Below are 12,065 nucleotides of genomic sequence, written 5' to 3' on the forward strand. Positions count from 1 at the left end.
ATTGAAGATCCATATGACCTTTTTGTTATTGCCCATTAAGGAAAGATCATATTTCACTGTGTAAGCTCCTTGGATATCAGAAGTAGCTACTCAGTTCTTTGAGTAAACTTTGAATTACTTACTTTTTACTTTTCCTGATTTATAGACCAGTACTTTAACTTGACTGTGTTAATGGATTCAGTGTTACTGCAACTCTGTAGGGTTGATTGCACTGCCCTCTGCCATTTGAAATGGGGGAGGAGTTTTCCCATCATGCCCTTGTGCAAAGTGTTTAGATGTGTTTCAGATGGTTTTAGATGGATTTACATGAGTTTAAATGTGTACAGATGTTCCCTGTTGTATATTAATCACAGCAGGGATTCTCATGTTTCTGGTGGATTACTGTTGTTTTTGATGTTAGACACTTCTGCACCATGAGTGAAGTTATCAACTGAGTTACCAACATTTCGCCAGTGGAACAGCGTAGTCTACAAGAAAAGGTGGTGTGCTGATTCTCATTGAACGGTGTTAGCCAACCCTGTGTTTGTCTCTTGGCTGCATACTTACTAGAAAACACTTGACATCTTCAAAATTTTTAATTTGATTCTAAAAAGTATGTTGTAAAGATAATGAAAAATAAAATTAAAAATAAAAAGATTAAACTTTAAATTTACACTGAGAAAAAGGAAATAACATGTTCATGTATTAAAACTTTTAAACAATATTCTCAGCTTCTTTAGTAAATAATTAGATAAATGTTTTCACCTTACAGTGTTAATGTGAGGATAATACTTTTTATATTTTAAAACTATCCACTGAGAGAGTACATTTTTCAGAAGTGTAGAGCTTAAGTAATGCTAGTTAAAGTTAAGAAGAATAAATTAATTAACACTTAATTAGTGTTAAGGTACCAACTCTCCAAAAAGAGTCTGTGAAGTGAAACCATTTAGATAGACACTGTAGAAGTGTCAGATTAACTCTGATAATTTAATCTGAGTAGGCAGGTTGTTCTGTGTACAGTCAGCTACTCTTTATGCTCTGAGTGTGTTTTGCATTCCTGTTATCAATTATGACAAATAATTGTTTGAAAAGGTTAGATGAAAATAACTGGTAAAAATTTGAAATGCATAGAAAAAATACAAAATCTATCAGCTAAAATCTCCAGGTTTCAAATTAGGTGGACATTTCTGTTCAAACCAGTTCGTAGAAATGCCTATTTTCATACACATTTACACAACTTTGGCTCAAATCCATGGAGATGGAAACTGAAACAGCAGAGTGCAACAATTAAAGACGTCATTTAAAATCGATTTAAATAAAATGTATTGTCTACTTAGGGTTTCTCTTGATAATCTGCTGTTTTAACACTAAAATCTGAAGGTTTGGTATCAATTTGGCTTTTCCATCCACCACTAAAAGAGACAGACAAATCTAAACTTGTACAGTAGACAGAGCTAATATGGCATCAACAGCTCCTTTACATCACATTCATTTGGTCTGGGGAAAACCCAGCTGAGACGACCTCCACTTATACCAGAGGGAAAAAGAATCTCCATATGAGCCTTCTAATGGAATAAATGCACAGTCATCTTTACATTTCTCTTCAGCATTCTGATGCAGAGCCAACGAGTTTAGTAAAGTCCTTGATAAAGACTGAACCCACTGGTTGTACGCTGTAATTCTCCAGATAAGAAGCTGTTTGCTCTCTGAGTCTGATGAAACAATTTAGCTGATGGAAACAGCCCCATGCTGAGAGGGATCTCAGTGGTGGGGCTCTATTGTATAGCTCTTTATCAGCCTTTAAGAGGCTTTTATTGTGATTTGCACATTAATGAGCATTTATCTGTTTGCTCACGCTACCACTTCAGCTGCCAACAATGTTCCTTCAGTGTTTCACGGAGCGATCTCAGCGATAAATGCATGAAACTTTCAATTCTCTGCTCCAAAGCCTCTTTTCACACATGTGATTGTGTATGCAATGTGTCTTTGTATGTGTGTAAACGTGAGTGAGGTTTTTCACACACCTGGTGCAGGGTAGCTCTCTGGCCCTGAGCCCAAATCAATGAATGGTAACTGGTGGACTGAAAGGCTGTAGCCAGGGGTTACTGGCTACCCACAGTCCTGTTCAGACTTCAGCACTTAGTGGAGAGAAACAGTGGGTGACAAGGACTTTAACCCGTGTCGTTGGACCCTGACAGCCTGAAAAGCAGCTTTTAATAACTTCTGGAACACATGTTGCAACCACAGCCAGCCACTAAAGCTATTTTCCCACATGTATGAACTCTTTAAAGATTTTCTCATTTTCCAGAGTGTCCAGAAAAATTCCACTTAGGCTGAATGTCTGAGTGCTTTAGCTTCATTATTTTTATCACCTTTCTTGGACTTTTTCAACCACACCTCTTGTAAAATTTCTGCAAGAAGTCAGGTGAGACAATATGTGAAAGCAGCAGGTAATTTCAAGGGAAATTCACTGCAAGTGAGAGGGAGGGATTAACATTTATATTATGCTGTTGGTTTGCATGTTTGAAGTCACTTCATGCTCTTTTCTGTTATTTTTTTGACTTTTGTATGTCTTTTTAGATACCTCCAATTAGATGTAGAATTGAAAATTCTCTATTGGATTGAGGCCTGGGCTTTGACTCCAGAACATTTACCCTGTTGTCTTTAAACTGTTTCTGTATAGCTTTCAATGTATGCTTTGGGTCATTGTCTTGCTAAAAATACATTTTCTCCCAAGCCATAGTTCTCTTGCAGACTGAATAACATTGTCCTACATTTTGCTGCATTCATTTTACCTTCTACCTTTACAAGCCTTCCAGGGCCAGCTGCAGAGAAGCATCCCCGCAGCATGATGTTGCCACCACCATGCTTCACAGTAAGGATGGTGTGTTTGTGGTGATGTGTCCACCAAATATAGCATCTTGTATGATGATCACAAAGCACCATTTAAGTCTTATTAGACCAAAGAACTTTCTTCCACTTGACCATGGAGTCTCCCACATGCCTTTTGGTGAACTCTAGTCCAGATTAAATATGAGTTTTGTTCAACAGAGGCTTTCTCTTTGCCATTCTTTGCCAGTTGTTTTATGAAGAGTCTCTCCTATCTCAACTGCTGAAGCTTGTAACTCCTTCAGAGTAGTCTTAGGTGTCTTGGTGACCTCTCTCACTAGTCTCCTCCTTGCATGGTCACTCAGTTTGTGATGACGACCTGATCTAGGCAGATTTGCTCATGTGCCATATTCCTTTCATTTCTTGATGACAAATTTAACTGAACTCTGGGGGATGTTCGGTGCCCAGGAATTATTTCTTGAATCCATCCCCTCACTTATACTTTTCCATCATTTTTCTCTGATTGCTTGGAGTGTTCTTTTGTCTTCATGGTATAATGGTAGCCGGGAATACTGACTAACCAGTAACTGGGCCTCCCAGACAAAGGTGTCTTTATACTACAATCACTTGAGACACATTCACTGCACTCAGGTGATCACCATTTCTTAGTACCAGTTGGCTGGACCTCTGTTGAATTAGGTCATTCACTTTAAAGGGGGTGAATATTTATGCAGTCACTTATTTAACATTACATATTTTTATTTAATTGACATTACGTTTTAGAAATCAGTTTTCACTTTGACATGAAAGTAGGTTTTTTGTTTTGTTTTTCTCAAAAAAGCCAAATCCTATTGACCGTAATTGATTTATAAAATTAATAAAAGGGTAAACATCCAACGGGGTGAATAATTTTTATAGACACTGTATGTGGCTCAGTTTAACTGTGCATGTAAAGGTACTGACAGTGACTTATGCAGCCTGCTTTTTAAATCATGTCTTGTCTATTGAATCACCCTCCTCCCATAACTTAATGAAGGTCATATTTAAGAATGAAATTAAATTTCAATTTTGTCCTGAATCGTTTGCATATTTGTCACTAGTGCATGTGTGAAAGGGGCTTACCTGCTTAAACTTGAATTATCATTGGGCAAAGCAGAAGTCTTTCTAAATATGAGATCAAACTCACAGAAGTGGACACACGAGACAGTCTTTTTTTCCCTAGGTGTCCAAAATCTAATTACTGTTTGCTCATGTCTCCTAAAAAGTACCTGAAAAACCCCAAGCGAAAACCATAATTATTGTCTGCATACCGTCAGACATCCCATGAGGCTTTGCTCGAAAGGTCGCTGGAAGGCCCGGGGATCTCCACACCAGTCGAGCAGCTCTGTGGCTGCCGAGTGGAAGTTGGCCGGGTTCTGTAAGTGCTGTGCAAACAGAGAAACAAGACGGCCATTAGAAACAATGGGAAATAATGCGCATTATTATTTTATTCCCTTTCAGTACAAATTGGAAAAACACTTAAACCAAATAGTTGTGCAGCCTCGCTCTTTCCCTCCAAACTGTCTTGATTTAATGTCTTGTGTTTCTGCACAACCCTGTGAGGACCTTGACTCCTTCCAATGTACGCCCACTCAGTCCTCTGATGCATTGTGGGAAGAAGATCACACCCATACCAACAATGATGCCAGTGTTTCCTGTTAATCTCTCTTGGCAACACCCAGCCTTCACCCCCATGACCCACACAGCAACCAAACCTCTTTTTTCTCCCTCCACTCCTCCTCCTCTCTCTTCCCTTCTTTCATTGCCTGTTTTCAGAGTGTAACAGAGCCTCGGCCGGCACCGCAAGTCCACTGGCTGCCTTGGCTGTTCACAAAGAAAAACAACCTTGGTCCTGGCAGCTCTGTGTGCGGACTCAATGTGCACCGTTGGTGTGTTGTCTAATCTCTTTCAGTCTCTGTCTGTCTCTCTCGCTTGTTCACTGAGGCCTGAAACAGTCGAGTCTTTTCTTCCCAGTGTCTGAAGGCTACTCGGGCTGGCAGGACACAATAAGCGGTTTTTAAAATTGGGCTCCCTTTCTTCACGGCTCAGGAGGTTAATAGCTCTGAAATGGCGCAGAGCTGCAGACTCGTTCAGTCGGCGAGATTGAGCCCACTTGAAAGCATTTTATTATTCTCATCTGGAGCTGAAGCGTTTTGTTTTGTGTGTCCGTGTTGAGAAGGTAGCGCTATTGTCTTTAGGGGGCAGCAGAGGTGAGCGTTGTTTCAAAGGGCAGCTCTGTTACAAAGGGGTTCTTCGGTGTGAACCAGTCCCAACTTATCATGCCTGGGACCCGCCTGCAGAGAAAATCTCCAATGATATCATGAGCTTCGAGAGAGGGGCCTTGAGTGACTCATCTTTTTTGATGTGAAGATTAGCCGGTGTGGAGTTAGCGGTGGACTCTCGCGGGGGGTTTGACTGACGATGAAGAGAAGCGGGGAGGGATGCTGTTGCTGAGCGAGAGGGAGGGAGGAGGAGGAGAAGAAGAGCCTGTTCTAGATGAGTGATATAATCTGGCATTATTGCTGCTTGATGGGAGGCGTATCAGCCTCCAGCGCGAGGGGAATCAGAACTGGCACAGCAGGGGCTGTCTGTCTGCATCTGAACTCACAGCTCTTCCTGCTGCAGCTCGCCACCGACTCTGCCTGACAACCTCCACTCTGGTGTGAGGGGGGAGGAGGAGTTTTTTTAGGGGCCTGAGCTGTTCATGTTGTTGTTGCTGTTCAGGGTTGGATGAGGACAAGATCAGGGAGGGTGGGGGAGCAGAAGCAGCGGCAGTGATGGGGTTTGAGCAGACAAAGAGCCAGACGTTTGACAGACCGTCCTCAGCACGATGATGGACTTGCATGCCCTCTTTTTGGGGCCAGTCAAGGATCTCAGGCTGTGCCGTGCATACCTGGCTGCATGAAAAGCAGCACAAACACCTGGCGCCGTGCCAGTGGCTTTCCCCAAACAGAAACAACACCCTGCTGGCGGAGACGCCGCGTGCTCTGACTGACTCCTCTGCCTTTGAAGTCTGCTTTACTACCACTTCTATTACAGCCCGCGCAGAGCAGTGTATAAACCAAACTACAATTAGTGTCTTTAGCTAGCCGTGCTAAATCGAGCTATTTAGGGCTTATCAGTGACGCCTCCAAGAGTAATTGAGGAGGCTTTGTGAAGTAAGTGGAGTCAATTCTGAGGGGATTTTATTCATTCAAGAAAATCTTACAAAGATCAGGAAAACAGAACATTTATTACTGATTTTAATAAATCAGTAATCAGTATTTTCTTCTTAGTGCTTTTTTGGCTTCTTTTTTTAAAAGATATATTTTGGGGCTTTTCACGCCTTCATTAATAGTGAAGAACAGCGAATAGAATCAGACACAGGGATGAGAGAGTAGGGGAGAGACATGCTGGAAAGGAGTCATAGGCCCGTGTACATGAGGCGTGACCTAACCACAAGGCCAAGCGCCCCAATCTTTTTTCCTGTTTTTTTTTTTCCTTTTATTGTTTTAATTTTCTTTATCTATCTGTTGCTTCAACTTGTGTCACTTTAATTCATGTTGGTTGGTTGTTTGTTTGGATTCTTTTGCCTCTTCACTCAGGCTTTTGTCTCTTTTCATTGTTTTATCCCCTTTAAGTGCTTTTATGACTTTTATTTTTTCAATTTTTTTAAGTCCTTCATTAGTTGAAGTTTTGTAACTCTTCAACAAAGCTTTGTCAAACATTTCATTGTTTTTATAACTTTTCTGAGTTTATGTATTTTTTCTGTTGTTGTTTCACTGCTGTTGTCTCTTTTTATGTTTCCATTCCTTTTTAATGCGTTTGTGGCCTTTATTGATTTTTTCTTTTTCCAGTGTTTATTTTGGTAAGTTTTATTATTTTTATTGCTTTAAAGGGTTTTATTTTTTAATTTTGTTGCCTTTATCAGTTTTATTGACTTTATCTGTTTTAAATCTTTTCATCTTCTACCTGTTATTGATTTTAAGGCTTTTATTAACATGTTTATATATTTTTATTGCTTTTATATGTTTTACTGCTTTTATCTCTTCACTCTTTTCAGTTTTCTTTAATTGCTTAAATAGTTTTTTATATTTTTATTTTAAATCTATACCTGTTTGAATACTTTGATATTCCTCATGAATGCTTTTATTTTTCTTGCTTGTTTTTAAAGAATTTATTTATTCATACTTTTCAATACTTTGCACTTTTTTATTTTTTCCAATATATTCTATTGTTTCTATCTATTTTAAAATGGCTTTTAATGTTTTATTCATTTTTCAAGTTCTTTTCAAATCTTGAAAATCAATGAGGTTTCTCTTATTAAAATTGATGGAAAGATACAAAAAGACAGATTAAAAACACACCTAGAAGGGATGGCACTCAGTAAAAGCAATAACACATTTGTGAAATGATTTGAGATCAGCTGAAATAGTCAAAAAGAAGCTAAAATTATCAATCTTGACATTGTGTCAATTGTTCCACATTAGGAGCATAAAAGATAAAGGCAGTTTTTCAAATGCAGAGTAAACAGGGGACTTATAGCATTAGACAGTCAGTGGAGTGCCTTTGGTAACGTCTAGTGGTCCATTTCAACGTAGATGTAATGACAGATGGTGTGCGTCCAATCAGAGATTCAATTCAGGTGTTTATCACGCCTCTGTGCCAGAGAAGTCTAGCCAACTTTGTCATACAGACCGTGGTGATGAGTGCTGTAAGGACCCAGCAGCATTTCTGTAGACAGCCCAGCATGGATAGAATTATAGCGTTGACTAAACTATCTCTTTTTAGAGGCTTTTTCTCTTTTCATTACTGTTTCTTTGTCTTTGTATTGCTCTATCTTGCTTTGTTTCTTTTACCTTTTCTATCATGGTTATCTTGTGTTGTATCTTTAAATTGTTACTATCACTTTTAAATGCTATCATCGTCTTATAGCTTTGGTCCTCTCTATGGCCAGTCATTCTGTTGATTTCTGTGTTGCTTGGGATTTTTTTGGGCTTGTCATTTTGTTTGGGTTATTTTTTGCTTTGGGGGTTCTTCGCTGTTTTAATGATTTTCTGCATTAATTTGTTCCTTTCATGATTGGGTTCTCGTGCTTTCTTCTTCTGGATGCTGTTGCTTCTGTGTTTGTAAAGGTGCTTTAAAAAATAACTGCCTTATTATTTATTATCACTACTATTATTAATTGAAGCAAAGTAGTGAGTGTTTAGATAACAGCTATCACAGTGGGTGCTAGAAAGTTGAAAGAGGGGGTGGGTTTAACAGCAGGCACGTGGAAAAGGAATATGTCACTTCATAATCAAGAGCTCAAAGCGCGATCATTCCCTGATTCACTGTAAGGCACGGTGTCGCATGGATGTTGGGAGATATAAAGGATCACACCCACATAGTGTAAACAAATGAGCCCACAGCCAGCCAGCCAGTTCTTGTAGACTCATAATCGCAGGCAGAGGCGGTAGGTAGCCCTGGGTTATGTCTGTCTCTCTGTCTGTCCGTTTGATTGAGCCTGCATTTCTCTCTGTATCTGTCTGAGGGGAGTCTCCTGAAAGTTGGCAGGCAAGGAAGCATTTAAGAAAAAAGAGAAAAAAACACAACAAGAGCCAGCATACGTCAGGAGTAAGGAACGTGATGTAAGGGAGCGCAGGGAAACAGAGGAGGAGAGTCTGCTGTGTTTGAAGTTGTTTTCACTTGCCTCCCTTTTCTTATGACTCTGTGCAACATGATCTGTGTGACTGCGGCTAAAAGCCAGAAAACTGATGTCCTTATAAGGTGCTGAAAAGAGGAAGGAGAGTAGAAAAAAGAGGACTCATGTGCCTTTGCCTCTAGAATCTGCATTTACATCTCACTAACAGATGCAGAGTCTCTGTACACACCTGTTTGATGCACTGCAGCCTGTCATTGGTCTGCTGGATGTGCCGGTCCATCGATGGTAGCGTGTTCATCTTGATGCCTCTACCGGGACGCCATTAAAAGCTCTTTAATCTGTAAAAGAAGAGGAGAGGTGAAGGGAAATGTCTGTTAGAACATTTTTTTGTCAGGTGGTTTATGTGAAGTGTGTGCAGTCTCTGAAGTTCAAACTACTTTTTAGCAGCTTGACAAATTGGCACACATGGAGGCTGACTCACTGAAGGGCTCGATCCACCACGAGTGGGTCTTGTTTTTTGGCAACAGTGTGAGACAGTGATGCTTCAAAGCAGCACTGATACAAATAAACAGAAACATGATGAAAAGGGAGGAGAACTTTATTGACGTCTGTTACCTTCGTGTGAAAACTCTACAACTTAGTCTATTCATAGACACCATTCAAACATAGAGCAACACAAGGTACTTTAGTCTAAAACTGTTATTAAGCAAAAATAAGACATTAAAATGCAATATGCTTACTATTTTATCACATTTACAGCGTTAAATGTTAAAAATGAGATGACGGGCAATAAGAGATGCAAAAGCTATAGCATTTTTACAGGAAAGTCCCTTCAAATCCCTTCTTCTACCACTCCAAAGATCGCTGTCAGAGGGTTGGGATTAATAGTCTCATTCCCTATTGCTGAAAGAGAACGAAAAACCAGGGTCCCGAAATTGGATAGAGATTGACAAAACCGAGACATGTGACAAAGGGAAACAAGGGAATACTGACACCCGGGGGCACGCTGGGTCAACATTAAGATGTATCTTTGCCAATTTATCATTGGAGTAGTGGAGATGGTGCACCACTTTAAATAGGATGACTCCATGATGAACACAAAAGGACAAAGTGTGTATTTTAGAAATAATGTTTTCCCAAGTTTCATCAAAATGGGCTCGCATTCACATGATTATATAACAACAGGAATTGATTAATACTGAAAAACTTGAACATGTAGTGTTAGTTCAGGTAGGCCACGGTGTCCAGCGCTATATATATATATATATATATATATATATATATATATATATATATATATATATATATAACTTAAACACTTTACATGGTTACATCCAAAGATGTCCAAAATTTCAGTTCATTCATGATCACTTAGTTTGACCACACACATAGTTTGCAGTTATTAATATCTTAACTTTTTTGTCAGCTGTTATTATGCTTATTAATATTTGGCAGCATGGCAAAGCATCAAGCAGGAACAGCACACATTCCTGCCCTACCCGTGAAATCAAGGAAAGCTTGAGGCAGGGTGAGAAGCAGCAAAAAACTTCAGAGCAAAGAATGCATCAATGACAACAGAAGGACATAGGTGTAGCATAATGGAGGAGCTAGGGCGGAGGAGGGTTGCAAAAGCAGCTTGTAAAGATAGCAGCAAAGCAAGGGCATGCCAGGGCAGCTTAAATATTGTGGCATGAGCACAATTAGCCAATAGAAAGCTAGCATGAATCAGCTGGCTGTCAGCTGATGAGGGCAAATCAGCTGATCTCGATGAGATGGCAGCGCTGGACACCGTGGCCTACCTGAGCTAACACTACATGTTCAAGTTTTTCAGTATTAATCAATTCCTGTTGTTTTGAAATGACAATCTCTGTTCAACAGAGAGATGTTGCTACAATGGACAAATACAGTGTTCTCAGCTGGTGGGGCAGGACCCAAAAGTGGGTGCAAATGTGTGCCAGGAAAAAAAAAAGTATCTATGAGGCATTTTCAATTGTTTTCTGTAGATTTACCTTTTGATAACAGAAAGGAAAAAAGTTGTTGCAGATTTTTTTTCTGAATTATACAGGATTTTTGTTGTGAATTTACCCAAAGTCTTTGACGAATTTTTGCTGTAAACTTTTTACTTTAAACTTAAAGTAATTTTCCAGTGGCAGTTTAAGAATTCTCCTGCAATCAGAGTTTTCTGTAGCCATTTTCTGAGAAAACTTTGGCAACATTTACAAAGACTTTCCCAGTAGATAAATTCTGAAGAATTTTTCACAAGGAACAAGAAACTTTTTGGAATTTTCAGTTGTAATTATTAAGACATTTAGAGGAACCTTTCGGTAGTCTTTTCCAGGAGATTTACAGGAATATTTCAGGAATCTTCCAATTAAAACATGAGGAATTTGGGTACTTTTCTGAAACTTTTGGGGAGTATCAGCAATTCAGGTCACGACTTCTTACTGAGGCCATGGTGGTGGGTCCTGAGGCTAGACCAGTTGAGAACTACTGATTTAACATAACAAAAAGCGCCAAAGATCAGACAAAAACTGCAACTACTTCATAAGGCAGATTCATAGGAGAGGCAAGAAACCATCAAAAACTGCAAGCAAACTCCTGCACACTGACTCACTGTGCAAATACAAAACATTGCAAACATGTTTGAGCAGTTTAGGCCATGTGGAGGAGCTTGCTTGCATTTTTTAAATTGAAAACAAGAAAATTCCTAACATTGTGTGCCTAGAACTTCTTTGTTTGGCTGCTGTGGTATCCAAACAGGAATTGATATCTTTGGCTTCAAGCCTTTATCATAAAAAAGTTTGAAACATCATGAGAATCCTTTGTGGATTAACTATAAACACACATATGGGGTTCAGAGGACCTTGTGTTTAGGGAATGCACCATGCTGTAGCGAGTAGTTATGGTCCTCCAAGTAGGCAGGCCTGGATTCAAGTCCAGCCTTGAGGCTTCTTTCCTGCATGTAAATCTCAAATCTCTCTCCACAGTTTCCAACAATATCCTTTGCACTGTCCAACAAAATAAAGACAAAAAGCCCAAAAATAAATCTGGAAAAAAAGCTACCACAAGATGAGGTTTAGCATCTTTTGTTGTGTCTGCCTTGTGTAGAAACAACTGAACATTTCCCGCCTTGAGCTTAATATTCTGACCATCTTAGGAGAATCAGGCTGGATTATGAAACATCATGCTGGTTTGCTTGTCCCACACCATCGCAGTGTTTATCTCCATCAGCGTTGGTCCGCCTCACATTCCTCCACACAAAAGGTAAACTAGGAAACCACAGGTGGGGGTTGGCGGGGGTTCTAGAAAGCTGCTCACTACTGATAAAGGGTCCCAAAAGATCTCCCGCAGTGACAAACAGATCCTGAAAACGGGAACGATACAAGCGCAGCACTCAGCCAGAGAGCTTTCTCTATGTGTAATACTCAGTCTGGTGGGCTTATCTTAGAGAGAGCACTGGAAGTGTTCACAGTCTTTTTCTGTCTCTTTCTTTGTCACACACACAGACAGTAAAGAGCATGTAAATACAAAAGCTGGAGTTCTTCACTTTGATTAAGCGTAAAGGTAAAACTTCAAAGAAACACCTTGAGAATAA

The 12,065-nt window shown here is 39.7% G+C and overlaps 1 protein-coding gene across 5 annotated transcripts in view; it reads right to left on the reverse strand.

Moving 5' to 3' along the window:
* zmiz1a (zinc finger, MIZ-type containing 1a) overlaps positions 1–12,065 on the reverse strand; it is a 191,783-nt gene that overhangs the window by 57,648 nt on the left and 122,070 nt on the right. For all 5 annotated transcript variants that reach the window (XM_041789655.1, XM_041789656.1, XM_041789652.1 and 2 more), the window contains 2 exons: positions 8,700–8,808; positions 4,119–4,232 (listed from right to left, as the gene is read on the reverse strand). In XM_041789655.1, the coding sequence (XP_041645589.1) occupies positions 4,119–4,232; positions 8,700–8,768 (183 nt within the window). In that variant the 5' untranslated portion in view covers positions 8,769–8,808. The remainder of the gene's footprint in view (positions 1–4,118; positions 4,233–8,699; positions 8,809–12,065) is intronic.

Source organism: Cheilinus undulatus, linkage group 6, assembly GCF_018320785.1.
Source record: "Cheilinus undulatus linkage group 6, ASM1832078v1, whole genome shotgun sequence".
Taxonomy (NCBI): domain Eukaryota; kingdom Metazoa; phylum Chordata; class Actinopteri; order Labriformes; family Labridae; genus Cheilinus; species Cheilinus undulatus.